This window comes from Aotus nancymaae, unplaced genomic scaffold (assembly GCF_030222135.1).
Source record: "Aotus nancymaae isolate 86718 unplaced genomic scaffold, 86718_ANA_hifiasm-v0.15.2.pri h1tg000040l, whole genome shotgun sequence".
NCBI classification, from domain to species: Eukaryota; Metazoa; Chordata; class Mammalia; order Primates; family Aotidae; genus Aotus; species Aotus nancymaae.
The window spans coordinates 38488989-38506963 of record NW_026988454.1 but is presented as its reverse complement, the minus strand read 5'-3'; the positions used below and the strand labels follow the sequence as shown (position 1 = coordinate 38506963).

The following is a 17975-nucleotide window of genomic DNA, read 5'->3' as shown; positions in this document are numbered from 1 at the left end:
TATAATTTATTATATATTAATTACAAATAATATATAATAAAACATATACTTATTTATATAAATAAATTGTATATTAATTTGTATTAATACATAATATTTACATTTAATACAAATTGATATATAATAAAAATATTCACAAATCTGAAAATGGCAAATTTAGTGAATATTCAGCTTTTGTTTTTGAAATAGAGTTGCTTTGTCACCCAGGCTGGAGTGCAATGGCACAATCTCGGCCCACTGCAGCCTCTGCCTCCTGGGTTCAAGTGATTCTCCTGTCTCAGCCTCCCAAGTAGCTGGGAATACAGGTGACTGACATCATGCCTGGCTAACTTTTTTTTTTTTCCTAGAGATGGGGTTTCACTCTGTTGACCAGGCTGGTCTTGAACTCCTAACCTCAAGTGATCCACCCATCCTGGCCTCCCAAAGCACTGGGATTATAGGCGTGAGCCACTGCACCTGGCCAATATTCATCTTTAAATAAAATTTTTCTTTTAAGGATGATTTTACTTTACTATCAGATTCCTGTTGCTTTGAGGGCTTAGTTTTGCTTTATTTTTATTGTTTTTCAAATGTTTTTACTAAATGCAACTTGTCTCTAATTAAGATTTAGAATAATACATTTGGAACAGATGTATCACTCATTTTATGTATATGCATAGTAAGGGTTAGAATGTTCACAGTTATACTGTTCATCAGTAACCCTGTGAATAAAGGATTCACATTCAGGATGCTTTTGCTTGTCCATGGCAAAGTAAGAAATTGAGAACAACTTTTCACATTTTTCATGAAAATAGAATACATTTTAAATACTTGTTCTCCATTTTGATATTATGGTTTTTAAAAAACTATTGTAGGTTTTTAAATGCCCTTTATTTTATGAAATAATAATGATGCTTTATTAAGTGATAGATATAGATTGGAGGTTATTACTACTTGGAAAAACTAAAAGCTAGAACTCCTGTATCAATTTCACAAATCTGCCACACATTTTTGTTTAACTTCACTTTTTTTTCTGAAGATGATGAATCTGGAAACCCCTGTTGTGAGTGGACTTTTGTTATTCCTATATCAGAGATGACACATAGTGTTGAAGTGATTTGTCTGTGACTGTGGTCAGTTACGTGCTGGCGGGGCCAGGAGGAATATCTAGCTACCCCCTCTCTTTCATCACCAATATTATTAGAATACTTGGCTAGATTGCAATATTAGGTAGGAAAATTGAGAGTCCCTGTTTGTTCCTTGTAGTGATGTGATTTGTTCATTATTTGAAGTATTCCTTCAAATTTAAAGGGGATTGTATTCTAATCTAAAAGGCCATTCATAAGCCACTCATTTGAAACTTCTTCCCAGATAATTAGTTTGATGAAAGTTCTCAGGACTGACAACCCAAAGCATACTTAATTTATAACAAACAGAGGAGTTCAGGGAAGTTCACCTCCACTTTGTTTACATTTCAATGGGCAAATGTGCTGACTTTCCAGTGAGATGTGAGGAACTTAAGTGCCCTTACTGCAGCCTTGGAAATAGAAACAGGATCATCAACAACCTCCACTCTTGTCATTCTCACTATGTGTGAGAAGGCCTATTTAGACGAGGAGAAAGAAAAAGACCTTATATTACTTGGAAAATGAGAAGCAAAGATTTCAGACAAGAACCAGTGACTGGGAACCAAAATGCAATGAGGGCTTGGCAGCCCAGGAGTAGTGGCTGCTCTTGCGAGACACGCAGAGCTAAAATGGGAAGAGATGAGGACTGTGAGCTTTGAGGATTTTAAGAAGGAAGGGAGATGCAACCAGGATCACAGGTCTGCAGCGTTGCCACACCTATTTTCCATCTGCAATCTTCTTTTTGATTTTCACAATTGGTCCTATTCTCATATGTCTGGAGTGAAAGTAGGAGATCCGTGGTTTTTGGTAGATGGAGTTTCATGTGCCATCGTCTCCTTGCTTGCCATTATTGTAAATTCCTCCACTAGACTTAGTGATGATGGCAACAGGCAAATGCTGGATGGGAGGTTTGGGTTATCTTTCATCATATTGTTAAATAGTGGTAGAAAATTGGCAAGATAAAGGCTGGCTGTAAAAAGCTTCTGTAAGGGCCAAGGGAAAACTTTCCTTTTACCCTCTGGAGGTTTGCTGAAAAATCAACTGAAAAGAGTTGGCTTAGTAGGTGAAAGGCATGCAAAATTTATTTTAACATGCACAGCATGGAAGAATCACAGGAGGATGATTACCCAATAACCCAATGGGGACATAGATGTAGACACACCCTTCTTCACAAGGAAGGGGGGATGGGGAAAATACAGCAATTTGGAAAACAGTAAATGATTTTTAGGGGAATTCAAGAACCATATAATGACCTGGGACAATGTCTTTGGGCCCACAGAACAGACAGTGGTTTGTAACAGAAGTCTGTTCAGGTGTGTTGAGAGACTTGTCTCTCTTCGTGTGAAATAAGTTAAATTAATGAAAACTTAGCACGAGGGCCAGAGGGAACTCTTGTCTTCTTCGTGAGATCAGACTGTAAGCAGATAAAGGAGTATCAGAGTAAAACTTATTTCAGCATTTGCTGGTCTCCAAGAGCCTTTCATTTAAAATAATCAGCATACCAGGATGCTGTATTTTCGGGTATTGGTTTCTGAGTCTCAATATCTCATAGAATAAATTTAACAGCATTTTATGTTAAAGCCAGATACATATTGGACTCTCGAAGTCTTGATAAAAATGAATGTGTCAGAAGGCAAGTATTCAAATATCTTTCAACCACAAGTCGGGATTTTATGTTTCTGTTAACAAGGTTGATGGTATACTAGAGCTGTCTCAAATAGTTGTTACTTTTTGGAATGATTGCCACATCAATTAGATTTTAATATTATATAATATTAAATTATATTACACTTTGCACTTAATTTGTGTAGTTACCTTTAAAGTTGCCCATTTTGGTAGATGACCAGAGTGCTGACCAGCTCATTCTCCTTCAGCCTAAGCATTTAATCATTTCCCGCTACCTTGTATGGTTCTATGAGACAGATGTCCTGAAGAAATTCTGATGAGAATCTAAATTGCTCTCTTTTTGTGTTATTTTAATGTTTGATATCCACATGATGATTGTTTTAACAGTTTTATTTTTTTTACTTTAAAGAAACAACTATAAATTAATTATTTAATCTTTTTTCCTCCTTTCACATGATGCTGCTAACTCAATAGAGAGACACCCGATTACAAACGCTATTGATGGAAAGAACACTTGGTGGCAGAGTCCCAGTATTAAGAATGGAATCGAATACCATTACGTGACAATTACACTGGATTTACAGCAGGTATAGTTCCTCTTCTTTTTTTGTCATTTCCACTTTTGAAATTGCATTTTACATTTTCTATTTGTTTAGTTAGTGGTTTGTGGGTGAAAGGATACCCTTTCTTATCACTCTCCATTGTTTTCTTCATAAGATGAACAAAGGGTCCTATTCATATGGCATATTGTCATTTAAAAGTATTCAGCATTTACTTCTAAAGCACAACTCAAATGGAAGCCTGCAAAGAGCTTAGAATTGAATTAGGTGCTGGCTCTGTTTTAGCTAGCTGGAGTTAATGATGGAAATATAGAGCAATAAAATTGTACATAACAAAAATATGATAGTATCATTTTTAACTTTAAAAATATAATAGTGCTCCCACTGTGCTGATGGTGTGTGCACTTAAAGGTTCTTGGATAACAAGGCTCTTGAACAAATTGCCTCTCATTACTGAGAGTTGAGAAATCTGTGGCAGTTGATTTCGAATTAAACTTGGGTGACTAAATGAAGTAACAAGCCTTGTAGTTATACAAAACTGATGTCGGAAGTTGTTCAGGTTTGTCTTACATAGGTCTAGGTGCCTTTTATGCTTAATTTCTTTCTTCCTTCTGTTCACAATTTTCAGGTCAGGCTGAAGTTATTAATCAGGAATCACCAGCATCTCAAATTATTTAGGCTTGCAATTAGGATGGGACATGGACAAACGCCACATTCCATCCTATTTGTAAGCATAAATAATGTGCGGGGATGATGGTCAGGATAGTTAATGACAGATACCATACACTGTAAAGGTCATAGTTTTTATAAGTTGTCACTGTGTGGGGAAGCCCCAGCCAGTGGGCTAGATCAGCTCCAGACATTTTCCTAATGGATGCCGTTTGCCACCACCATGAGAACAGTCTCCCTCCTCCAGGGTCTAGGTTCATTTTGGTGAGGGCTGCATACATTCAAGAGCCACAAGATGCCTGGTGGAGCAAGCAAGCTGGTGGATTTCCCAGCAGACCTGCCTTCCACCTATATGGGACTCCTCAGGATACGAGGAACTGCTGGCAGCAGGGGCTCAGTGCTGCAGCTTACCAATTGGCATGGATTTATTTCTACCCTTACTAGTATACAGCAGCTGAATGTCAGTCCTGAGTTAATAATATTTCCCAGGAAGTCTCAGAGCACTATCAGGACTGCACTGATCAATCATGCTTTAGGAAAATTAATCCTGTGCGTGAATCCCCTGGGGATCTTAGCCTTAAAATGGACTGCATACCCCTCCTGATAAAGACAACTTGGTCCATTATTGGTCACAGCAGTTCTCCCCCTTCATGTGATCATGGAAAGTCAACTCTCCCAATCAAGAGCGAGGCTACTGTCCATCGACTCAGGTCATCTCCTGGGACAGGCAATCAATAAATAGCGAGGCTTTATTGTTCTGGTTTACTCTCCATTTATTCATTTAGATTGCACGTAGAACAGTGGAGTCAATTATTAATATAATTTGCATAAATCACTTATACTACTCTTTGAGCGCAACAGCATTATTATTTACCTGTTATCAAACATGGCAGCATTTTTTCCCTCTAATTTACAACTGGATGGTGTAATCACAAGTTTTTACTAAATCATTTCTATCTAACTTGGTTGTTCTTATCAATTCAGCAAGTCAAAGAGTTTATCTGAAAGCCTGTTTTTCAGTGGTGTCATTTGTATTTTCCTAAATTTGCTTTGCAGACTCACTCATTCATTCCCATACAGTGTCTTAAGATACTCCTCCGTGACACATTTTTATAAATTAATCTCTTAAAAATAACAGAAGCTATTGCATTTTTAAATTAAGTCACTATAGATTACAGTGGGATTTTTTTTCTTTTTCTACATTTCAACATTCGAGATAAGCATTAGAAAAATAGCAATTTATTTGGAAGAAAGTAGTTACATATTTTATAAGTAGATTGTTCTTAGATACGTGTTACTAAGGGATTATTAACTTTTCTCAATTCTGTTTACTCATAGCATATTTTAAGCAAGTGATTTAATCATGCTGTGCCTCAACTTTTAGATTAGGAGAATAAATATTACAATATCTTGGCAAGAAAATTAAAATAATGATTTTAGATTAGTAGAATAAATATTACAATATCTTGACAAGAAAATTAAAGTAATGATAATTGAAATATAGCAACTAAATTCCATCTCACAATTACAGCTATTATAAGGACTTAGAGTCAGCATGGACTTGAAGAAAAGCTCAATTGTTCCAGTGATGTGTATGTAAAAACTTGGTATAATGGCGAATAAAAATACACAACAAATTTAAAAGAGACAGTAATAGGGACTCAAAGGTTAAAAAATGTCCAAAATATTCTATTTTGGTCTTTTTCCTACAAGATTTCACCAGAATACATCATTATATCTAATTATATTTATTTCTTTTAAAATCTGGCCATTATCTCCGCCCTGCCCTTTGATTTGTTTCAGGAGAAAGCTGATTGGCAGGTGGGGTAAAACAGAGGGGCAGCTTTTCAGTAGAGTTTTGAAATATAGATTGAGGTCATACTCACTCCTGGCTAATCCAGGAATGCCATTAGTTAGTGAAGCTCATGTCTTAACTAGGAGTCTTCTGCCCCTCAATAAACACTTCACTTCTCTTCCTGATCTATCCCTTAAAACTAAGAATGCATTTATCAAACAAGATTATCATACAACTACAGAGATCACCCTTCACATATTCTTAACTTAAATATTTTATTTACTAACCTTGCAGAGAAAAATTTAATGGGACAAGTTAACAGTTTTAACTGAAAGTTATGTTTTAGATAATGGATAAATTAATATTTCTATGCAAATATTACTATACTTTTAGAACACATGTGAATAGCATAAAATAATTTTTTTCTAAAGCCTAGAATCATTAACTTAATGGTTAAATGTTTCTGTAATAATAAAACATAAAATACATGGAAGTACTTTATATATTCAAGTTTTAACAATCATTTGAACATGTTAAAGGTGATCCAATTTTCAGTCTTGAAGGATGGTCGTTACTCTTTCATATCAAATTCTTTCCTCATGCTCTTCTTACTGGTTCCTGTTAAATGATGTGTTGTATAAGGAGATAATTTTGGAAATACATGGAAATTAAATGACATGCTCCCAAACAACCTATGGATCAAAGAAGAAATTAAAAGAGAAATTTAAAAATAACTGGAGACAAATGAGAATGGACACACTAACATTGATGAAAGAAGCAAAAGCAGTTCTAAGAAGAAAGTTTATAGTAATAAATACCTACATCAAAAAGAAGAAAGATCTAAAATTAACAACCTAAGGTAACACTTGAAGAAACCAAAATAAATAAATAAATAAACTAGGCCTAGAAGTAGGAGAAAGGAAATAATAAAGATCTAGGTAGAAATGAAATATAGACTAGGAAAACAATGGAAGATATTAGCAAAACTGTCACTTGGGTTTTGGAAAAGATAAGCAAAATTGACAAAACTTTAGCTAAATTTACTAAGAAAAAAGAAAGAAACTCAAGATCTGAATGGAAAGAGGAGACATTATAACTGATACTTTAGAAATACAAAGGATCATAAGAGACTACTCTAAACAATTATATGCCAACAAACTGGATAACCTAGAAGAAATGGACGAATTCCTAGACATATAACCTACTAACACTGAATCATGAAGAAATAGATGCTATGAGCAGACCAATGAAAAGTAAGGAGAGTAAATCAGTAATAAGAAATACCCTATCAAAGAAAAGTCCAGAACCTGATCATTTTACTTCTGAATTCTACCAAACATTTAAGGAACTAATACCAATCCTTCTCAAAATCCTTCAAATAACTGAAGATAAGGGACTACTTCCAAACTTATTTTATAAGGCCAGCATTAGCATGATACCAAAGCCAAAGACACTACAAGAAAAGAACGTTACAGATCAATATTTTTGGTGAACATAGATGCAAAATTCCTCAACAAAATACTAGCAAACCAAACTCAACAGCACATTAAAAGGATCATTCACTGTGATCAAGTGTGATTAATCTCAGGGATGCCATGGTTCCACCTTTGCAAATCTATAAATGTGATACATTACATTAGTAAAATGGACAAAAACCATATGGTCCTCTCAATAGATGCACAAAAAGCATTTGACAAAATTCAACATGCTTTAATGATAAAAGCTGCCAACAAATTAGCTTCAGAAGGAATGTACCTCAACATAATAAAGACTGTATATGACCAGTCCATAGCTAACATACTCAATGGTGAAAAGCTGAAAGGTTTTTCTCTAAGATCAGGAATAAGACAAGGATATCCACTTGTATCACTTCTATTCAGCATAATACTGGACGTCCTAGCCAGAGAAATCATGCAAGAAAGGAAATAAAATTGGCATCAAAATTGAAAAACAATGACATAATCTTATATTAGAAAATCCTGACTCCACCAAAATAACTGTTAGAACTAATAAACTAATTCTGTAAATTAGCAGGATACAAAATCAACATAAAAAATTATCAACGTTTCCATACGCAAACAAGTAACTATCCTTAAAAAATCAATAAAATAATCCCATTTGCAATAGCTAAAAGAAAAAAAAAACTTGGTAATAAATTTAACCAAGAAGATTGATATGATTTGGCTCTCTGTCCCCACCCAAATCTCATCTTGAATTGTACTCCAGTAATTCCCATGTATTGTGGGAGGGACTCGGTGGGAGACGGTTGAATCATAGGGGTGTCTTCCCCCATGCTGTCCTCATGGTAGTGAATAAGTCTCATGAGATCTGGTAGTTTTATCGGGGGTTTCCGCTTTTGGATATTCCTCATTCTCTCTGCCTACTGCCATCTGTGTAAGACAGGACTTGCTCCTCGTTGCCTTCCATCATGATTGTGAGGCTCCCCCAGCCACATGGAACTGTAAGTCCAATTAAACCTGTTTCTTTTGTAAATTGCCCAGTCTTAAGTATGTCTTTATTAGCAGTGTGGAAATGGACTAATACTGGGATGAAAGACCGGTACACTGAAAACTATAAAACAGTGATGAAAGAAATTCAAGACAGAAATAAATGGGAAAATATCCTGTGTTCATAGATTGGAATAATTAATATTATTAAAATATCCATACTACTCAAAGTGATCTACTGATTCAGTGCAATTCTTGTCAAAATTTCAATGACATTTGTCACAGAAATAAAAATAAATCCTCAATATTTTATGGAACCCCAAAAGGTGCTGAATAGCCAAAGCAATCTTGAGCAAAAAGAATAAAGCTGGAAGGGTCATACTATCTGACTTCAAAATATACTACAAAGCTGTAGTAATCAAAACAGTATGTTGCTAACATAACAACAAATACATAGACCAACAGAACAGAATAGAGAGCACAGAAATAAATCTAAGCATTTATGGTCAATTGATTTTTGACAAAGATACCAAGAACAAACAATGGGATTAAACAGTCTCTCCAATGAAGGGTATTGAGAGCAGTAGATATCCACATGCAGAAGAATGAATATGGACCCTTATCTCACACCATATACAAAACTCCATTCAAATTCTAAATGAATTAAAGATTGAAACTGTAAAACTACTGTAAGAAAACACAGGGGAAAAGTTCTGCGACATTGGTCTGGGCAATGATTTTTAAAAAATATAACCTCCAAAGCACAAGAAACAAAATAAAAAATAGACAAATGAGATTACATTAAACTGAAACACTTCTGGATAACCAGGGAAAAAATCAACATAGTGGCTCTTCAAATCACTGAATTTATTTTCTTGGTACTATTTGGGTCACTGCTAAATTGGTGAATACAAAACTAACTACAGAAGATATTATAATCTACATGTTCAAAATGTAGATTATATCTTACCAGGATAAACTTTGTTTAAGTATAACAGAATATAATTAAAATCACAGTTCTTTGTGTGCTTTACATTGTATATATATATATTTTTAAGATAATTTTTCAGTATCACAAGTATAATCTGTGGTTACTTAGAAAATATATTTTCCCTCTAAATGAATTTGTGCTGACTTTTAAATTAATAAAGATGACAGCCAGCTTTGGTGTCTATATTAAACAAAATGTTCTTCCTAACTGGTTTCCACTTGTCTACCCTTTGTACTGCTTTCAACATAGCAGTCACAGCAATCTCATTAGCACACATCACGTAAACACTTTCCACTAAAAGTAGAAATCTTATCAGTACAGATCACACAACACTTTCCCCTAAAAGCTTCTACTGGTTTTCCATCACAGTCAGTGGGAAAAGCACAATGACCTACAAGTCTTTAAGAACCTTTTCCTCACCTCTTTTCATCTCTGGCCTCATCTGAGTTCTCCTCCTCAGTTGTGCTGTTGGTCGTCCTGCTATGTCTTGAACGCTCACATCTGCCTCAGGGCCTTTGCACTTGATATTTCTTACGCCTAGAATTGTTTTCTACAATTTCAATGTAGCCTGTTTCCTCACCTCCTTTGGGTTTTTATTCAAGTGTTACCTTCTCAACAAGGACATCCTTGACAACTCTATTTAAAATTGCAGCCCCCACCCTGCCCAGTTCCTAAACCACTTTCCTGCTTTATTTTTCTCCATAAAATATATCACCATCTAACTTAACTGTGTATATTTTATTGTTATGTTGAATATTTGTCTTTCTAAATGCAGTTTTTATGTGGGTGGAGATATTTGTTTTTGTAATCACTGTTTCTAAGCACTTAGAAATAGTGCCCAACACTATTAGAATAGTGCCCAACATATAGGAAACATTCAATGCATTTGTATTAAGTTAATTAATGATTAAATGAATAACTAGTGCAAAACACCAATCCATATTTTTTTTTTTTTGAGATGGAGTCCCCCTCTGTCACCCAAGTTGGAGTGCAGTGGCATGATCTTGGCTCATTGTAACCTCCGCCTTCTGGGTTCAAGTGATTCTCCTACCTCAGCCTCCTGAGCAGCTGGGACCACAAGCACACATCACCACGCCCAGCTATTTTTTTTTCATATTTTTAGTAGAGATGGGGTTTCACCATATTGGCCAGGCTGGTCTCGAATTCCTGACCTCATGATCTACCTGCCTTGGCCTCCCAAAGTGCTGGGATTACAGGTGTGAGCCACCATGCCCGGCACACCAATCCATAATTTAAGAATCTTATTGAATTTGAGAATTAAAAGATTAAGTGATCTCATTGTGTTTCTTATGATAAAACACACTGCATTTTTTCTAATTTATGAAAATTCCTTTAACGTTGAATGGTATTGTTTTAGTCTGTTTGGACCATTATAACGAAATACCAGATGAGATGGCTTATAAACAGCAGCAATTTATTTCTCATAGTTCTGGAGGCCTGAAGTCCAATATCAAAGCACTGGCAGATTCAGTGTCTGATGAGGGCCTGCTTCGTGGTTCATAGATGGCCTTCTTTTTGCTATAACCTCACATGGCAGAAGGGGCAAATAAGCTTCTTGGGGTTTCATTCATAAAGGTACTAATTCCATTCTTGGCGGCTCTGTCTCATGATCTAATTATCTCCCAAATCCCCATTGCCTAATACCATCACATTAGGGGTTAGGATTTCAACATATCAATTTTAGGGGAACAGAAACATTCAGTCTATAAAAAGCATGTAGTAAAATTTCCTCCAGTTCCTAAGCATGTTCTCACTCTGCTTTTAAGTATATTCTAAATTTCAGTCAGACCTCTCACTATGTGACTTTACCACACTCACAGCTTTATTTGGGAAAAGAGATTTTAATTATTTTAACTCTTTTGTAACAGACAAGCCTGGGACTGGCACTTTTTGTTTTCTGCTTGATATTTTCCTTTTTCCTCATAGAACAAAAGTTAGTATAAGAGAAAGGGAAAAACAGGCCATATATTGATGCTGTTTAAACAAGAGTGTAAACATAGGATATGTATTTTGATCTAAAATGTTGATAAACCAAATTCCAGCAATATCATGAAAGTGTAAACATTTTGGAGACGCAGATTCTATCTCAAATAGAATCAAGATGACTGGCCTAGAAAATGCTTCTTGAAGTCATGGAATAAATTAGATGATTGTTTATTTAAAAAGAGGAACAATAATACATAGAGAGAAGATCTGTTAAAAAATTTGCTGGGTAAGAGCTGTTAAAATGTTGAAACCATACGAATTCTGTTATGGAAAGTCTGAACAGGACTTTCTAAAATAGACTGAATGTGGACAGTTTTCACAGCTGTCTGATGAGTTCCACACACAAAACATCCACATTTCACCCTTTTGGTGGAGCATTGTGTATATTCCAATTTTATTCTTAGAGTTTAAATTTTTGCTTACTATATATATTATGCTTATGTATATCATATTTATTATAATTACATATAACTAATCTATAATTATTTATTTATAAATAAGGAATAACTTGGAAGAGACCCATATTTATCATAGATCTTGAATCTGTGATAAAAACCCCATGCACAGAGAAAATTCTTGAGTCAAATGTCTTCACTGGCAAATAGAAGTTAGAATACTGGTCGTTGTTACAAAGAGAGGAAGATGATGACTGGGAGAGGGTATGAGGAAAGTTTCGTTTCTTATTTTTTATTATATATATAATTGTATAATAATGTGTTGGTACACATAACTAATATAATTGTAAATAATTATATTTATATTATGTAATAATATATAATATACAAAATAATAAAATATATTGTATGGTATATAATTATATACAATAAAATAAAAATACAACAAATGATATTGTATAATATATAATTATATACAATTATATTAGTTATATGAACTAATGTATTAGCTATATGTATTTATATGTACCTACATATAAGATTTTTTTCTAGAAATTGACTACATATTTGAACTGTGAGATAGCATGTATGTTTTGACTCATAGATAAGGTATGTTTCCAATACTACCTTGAATCTCTAAAACACAAATATGGCAAAAAGGTTGGAGTGAGACCAAGGAGAAAGGAGGTTTAATGTGCCCAGGTTCCATTTCTTTACCTATGACTTATGCACCTGTATATTTACCTTCGGTGACTTGTCCCACCTTTATGCTCCTGTGTAAAATGGAGCTAATAGACCCACTTCCTTATTATGAGGGGTATTATAAAGTGATGTGATACAGCAAAGAGCCTAGCACACTGCTGTACTTTAGTTGATACTCAGAAAATGCTACTTTTGGTCTTCCACATTGAAAACAATGGTGGATGGAGAACAAATGGGCTAGAGTTGTAATGGGAAAATGGAAAATAACAAAATAAAAGATCAAATATAATTTAATTACTGGATATTTAAATGATACCTATCAGATTCACTTTGTATATAACCTAAGAACATTATTCCACTCAATATATTTTTAGTACTTGTAGACATTAAGATTTATATGGAGAAAGCTTAAAATGTGTCACTCGTGCATTGAAAATCCTTTGTACCAGCTTCTTTACTCTTCTGCTCTATAATTATATCTTCCAGATTACTTAAATTTTTAATCAAGAAGTAGCCTTACTTATTACTAGTATGCTCTTTACCTAAAAGTTTTTCTGACTGATATTCTTCTACTTATATCAACCTCATTTTATTATTATACAGGTTTTAATTATTATATTAATTTCAACCTTTCTGCAACTTTCCATTTGGATACGTCTCATTAACAGCATATAGTTAAGTTCTGGTGTTTTGTCTAGTTTGGCAATGTTGGTCTTTTAATAAAACATGTATTTATAGCATGTCTGTATGTATCTAACATTTGTATATAAGTGAAGTATGTACACAGAAAAAGTAATGAATGAAAAGTCTGGTAGAATTTTTGCTAAATGAATCTTCCCAAGTAACTGCTACTGATACCAAGACAACCAGTAACACGGAAATTTCCTTATTATGAGGGGTATTGTAAGGATAATTTTTCAATAATAATTTTTCAATCATTATCTTGCCTCCTCCTATAGTAGTAACCAGTATTCTAAATTTTATTCACCAGTGAAGCCGTTCTTCACTGGTGTGAAGAGTTTTTCCTGTGTATGGGTTTTAGTCACAGATTCAGTATCTATAATAAATGTGGGATTCCCTGGAGTTTTCATTTCTTAAATTTTCAGTTTAGTTGAGTTGGACTTTTCAAGAAATGGATCCATTCCCCTACTTTTTCAAATATATCAGCATAAGTTGTTAGTGATATATGATTATCATCTTTTAATTTAAAAATGATCTGTAGTGATGTCCCCTTTTTTATTCCAGATACTGTTTGTGTAACCTTTGATGTTTCTTTACAGCTTTAATAGGTCTTCATAATTTCATTAGTCTTGTCAAATAGCTAGCTTTTGGCTTGGTTAATTTTCTCTATCGTGAGATTATTATATTGTTTTGAATCCTGCTCTTATATGTCTTGTTTTTTACTTCTAGTTATTTTTGATTTTAGTTTACTACACTTTTTTAGCTTCTTGAAATGGATGCCTATGTTATTAATATTTCAGTTCTTCTTTCCTAATATATTTATTAAAGCCTACAATTTGCCTCCACACAGGGCTTTAGTTGCATCCTACAAATTTGATACATTGTATTTTTCATTATCACTTATTTTAAAATATTCTAATTTCCATAGTAATTTTTTCTGTGACCTCTGAGTTATTAAGAAGTGAAATGCTTAATTTCTGAACTATTGAGTTCCATTCTAATCTTTTTGGTTTTGCTGTTATTCTTTACTTATTAACTTCACTATGGTCAGTATATTTTTAATTCTTTGAGACTAAACTTTTTGAGACTTGTTTTCATCCAACATATGGTCAGTGACTTGAAAACAATGTGGGCCAGTTGCCCTGGCTTACTCCTGTAATCCCAGCACTTCGGAAGGCCAAGGCAGGCAGATGGCTTGAGCCCAGAAGTTCAAGACCAGCGTAGGCAATGTAGTAAAACCTCACCTCGCCTGGGTAACAAGAGCGAAACTCCGTCTCAAAAAAAATAAATAAATAAAAATAAACAAACAAAAAAAAACTCACCTCTCCCTGCAAAAAATCAAAAACAAAAAACCATAAACAAATTAGCTGGGTGTGTTCCTGTAGTCCAGCCACTCTGGAATCTGAGGTGGGAGAATAACTTAAACCCAGGAGGTAGAGGTTGTAGTGAACTGAGGTCACACCGCTGCACTCCAGCCTGGGTGACAGAGCTGGACATCAGACCCTGTCTCAAATAAAGCAAAGAAAAGAATGCAGATTCTATAGTTGTTGGTTGCAGTGCTACAAATATATCAGTGAGTTATATTTACATAGAGAGAGACTTTTTAATTTGAGGCATACAATATCAGGATTATTAAATTGAATAATTTAAATTTTGTATGAACACTTTTGTATTAAATTTTCTATTAACCATTTTTTAATACTACTGCCAGCAATACTTCTATCTTTAGAGTGTACTTTTGTATGTAGATTCACTAGCTTCCTTCTTTTTAGTGTTTGTATGGTATAGCTTTTCTCATCTGTTGGGTGTACTTATATTTAAGGTATATTTTCTGTGAGTAGCATAAATTTGAATTATTTATTTAACTAGTCTAATAATCTTTTCCTTTAAATTGGATATTTGATTCATTTACATTAGTGATACTATTGATATAGATTCAAATTGCCATATTCTCATTTGTTTTCTGTTTGTCTTTTGTTAACTTTTCTTCCTCATAACTTTTGGAATACTAAAGGTTTTTCCCTATTTAATTATTCCATTTCTTCTTTCATTAGCTTGTCTTTTGCGAAGTATTTTAGTACTCATCTTAATTACCATAAATATGATAACATGCATCCTTTATTTATCGAAACGTCATAACATTTTTCTACTGAGTATAAAATAGAATTTCTTGCTTGGTTGGAAATTTGCTTTGTTTTGTTTTGTTTTCCAGCACTCTAAATATATCATATTATTATTACCTGGTTTTCATTATTTCTACCATGAAGTCAGTGGAAAGGCTGATTGCTGGTCCTTGGAAACAAGATCATTTTTCCTTTCACTCCATTGAAGGCTTCTTTTTTTTTTTTTTTTTTTTGTCTTTGGTGTTCAGGGGTTTACCACAATGTACTTAGGAATGATTTTCTTTGTATAAATATGGCTTAATATTCAAAAGCTTCTAGATTCTGTGGATCAATGTTTTTCACCAATTTGGGAAAATTCTTAGCTGATATTTTCTCAAATATTGTTACTGTCCATTCTTTCTCTCCACTCTCCCTGGGACTTCAGTCACGTCTATGCTAGACTGTTTGCCATGCTCATTATGTATTCTATGCCTTCTTTTCATTTTTTCTTCTCTTCTTTTGAGGTTTCTCAGTCTATACATCTTCTGGGTTACCCGTTGTTTAGTATAATTAATCTTTTTTATCTGCTAGATTCAATCTTCTATTAAATACATTTACTGGATTCTTAATTTTAGTATTTTTATTTTTTAGTTCTAGAATATCCATTTGATACTTTTAAAATGTGGATTCCAAATACCTCTCCACTTAGTCATCTGGAATATATCAATAACAGTTATTTTAAATTATATTCTGATAATTCTAATGCTGGAAACAACTGGGAGTCTGTTTTTATTGTCTTTTCATGCGTTGATGGTTTACTGTTTTATGACAAGCTTGGTAGTTTTTGATTAAATAATGTATGTGTCTGAAAATGTATAAAAATTCTGGAAGATGTTATTTTTCTCTTAAAATGATTTATTTTTATTCTGTCAAGAGTTAGTGTAGGGGCAAGTTGCTTTGATTCAGTCAGTAACTTAAACTTTTTGTGGCTTAGAGATTCCGATGGTTGTTTTTAGTCTACCCTTCGTTGTAGGGATAGACTTTCACGACTCCAACTGAAACCCTGGCTTGTTTGCCACAGTCTTTCCTTCTTGGCTGACTCTGAAGTCTATCTTCCCAACTCTGTGAGACTTCCTAAGGATCTTCTTAGTTTTTCAGTTTTTGAGATGGAGTCTTGCTCTGTCGCCAGGCTGGAATACAGTGGTGCGATCTTGACTCACTGCAACCTCCGCCTCCCAGATTCAAGAGATTCTCCTGCCTTAGCCTCCCAAGTAGCTGGGACTACAGGTGGGTGCCACCACGCCCAGCTAAATTTTCTGTGTTTTTTTTTAGTGGAGATGAGATTTTATACCATGACAGCCAGGCTGGTCTCCATCTCCTGACTTCATGATCTGCCCACCTTGGCCTCCTAAAGTGCTGGGATTACAGGCATGAACCACCATGCCAGGCCAGTTTTTCACTTCTTATGAGTTCATTTTTGTATGATGTTTATCTTCTGGCTCCTTCACCACTTAGAATTTGGCAAATCTCTTGAATGCAAAAGCTGTGAGGAATGTAGGTCTCATTTCTCTATGAATTATGGTCTCTCAAGTCCTATCCTAGCTGACTTCATAGCCCTGAATTCCAATGTTTATCTTCTTATCCTGTGAGATTGCTGAACACGCTAGCATGTAGCTTTCTCTATGACCTCCTATTCAACTGTCAGCAAATCAATAAAAGTACCCTGAGAGAAAAATGGCCAGCTTACCTTAATTTGCTTCCCTTTACTTAAGTCTGGCTGCCTTGCTTGGTGGCTTGCTGATGCCTTCAAAGAGCAGTTTTCAGTATTTTATCCAGCTTTTATGGTTGTTGTCTTTGAGAGAAAATGGAAAGGGAAAAAGTATTTCCTTATTTTACAGCTTTAAAAACAAAAATCAGCATATTATCTGATAAAATTTTTATTGCTTTTTGTGAATTTAAGGAATGTTCTGAATTATTGCTTCAATATTAAAACATAGTAATTATTGGAATATTTTGATGGATTATGAAGAAAGAATATGTAAAATTAGGATCATGTGGAAAATCTGGGTTGCATGAAATTGGCATGTAAAGTAGGCCTAAACAAAGTAGGTGCTATTTTTAGTAAGAAGCATCATGACCCTTATGGTATCTGCCCTGAATAATACATAAAGAAAATAATTGAACAATAATGCATATTTATTGAGCAACCACTACTTTGTAGGCAGTGTTCTAAGCCTGAAAGTCTGCCCATGAAGGAGTCCTTGCTTTACATGATTTTACATTTCATGGGGGAAAGAGAGAAAAGATCTGGAGAATCGAGTAAACAATTTAGAATACTTCAAGTTCATGGAAAAAAAAAACAGGATAAGTTTATGGATGGTGATGAAAGAGCTACTTTACTTGTATGTTCTATGTATGCATTTTTGAGGAAGTGATATGTGAGCTGAGAATTAAAGAAACAGAAAATACTAGTCATAGAAAAGTCTGGGTAAAGTTTATTACCAGCAGGAATAAATGTGTGCTGAGGAATGGAAAGAAGGCCAGTGTGGCTGGAACAGAGTGATCAAGAACAAAGGTAGCGTGAGAGGCTGTCAGGGACGTGTCCCAGTCTTCTTAGCTCCTGAAGGGAGTAGTCAGTCATGATAAGGAGTTTAGATTGAATTCTGGGTGTCATGAGAAACCTACAGTGGTATAACATGATTTCCTTTATTTCGTTAGAATTATCATTTTGCTAAATAGAGAATGATTATAGTGAGATAAGTGTGAAAACTAGGTGGCAGTCAGGAAATCATTGTACTTTTTTAGCGAAGAGACAATAGTAACTTGGACTAAAATGGTAGTAGCAGAGAGGAGAAGTGGTAGACTGAGATTTATTTGGAGTTTGGCATCGCCTG

General features: G+C 34.4%; 1 protein-coding gene across 1 annotated transcript in view; it reads left to right on the top strand.

Annotated features, from left to right (window-relative positions):
- Nucleotides 1-17975, top strand: part of LAMA2 (laminin subunit alpha 2) — an 886276-nt gene that overhangs the window by 418091 nt on the left and 450210 nt on the right. The window contains exon 3 of the mRNA XM_064360706.1: nt 3207-3319. Coding sequence (XP_064216776.1) covers nt 3207-3319 — 113 coding nt within the window. The remainder of the gene's footprint in view (nt 1-3206; nt 3320-17975) is intronic.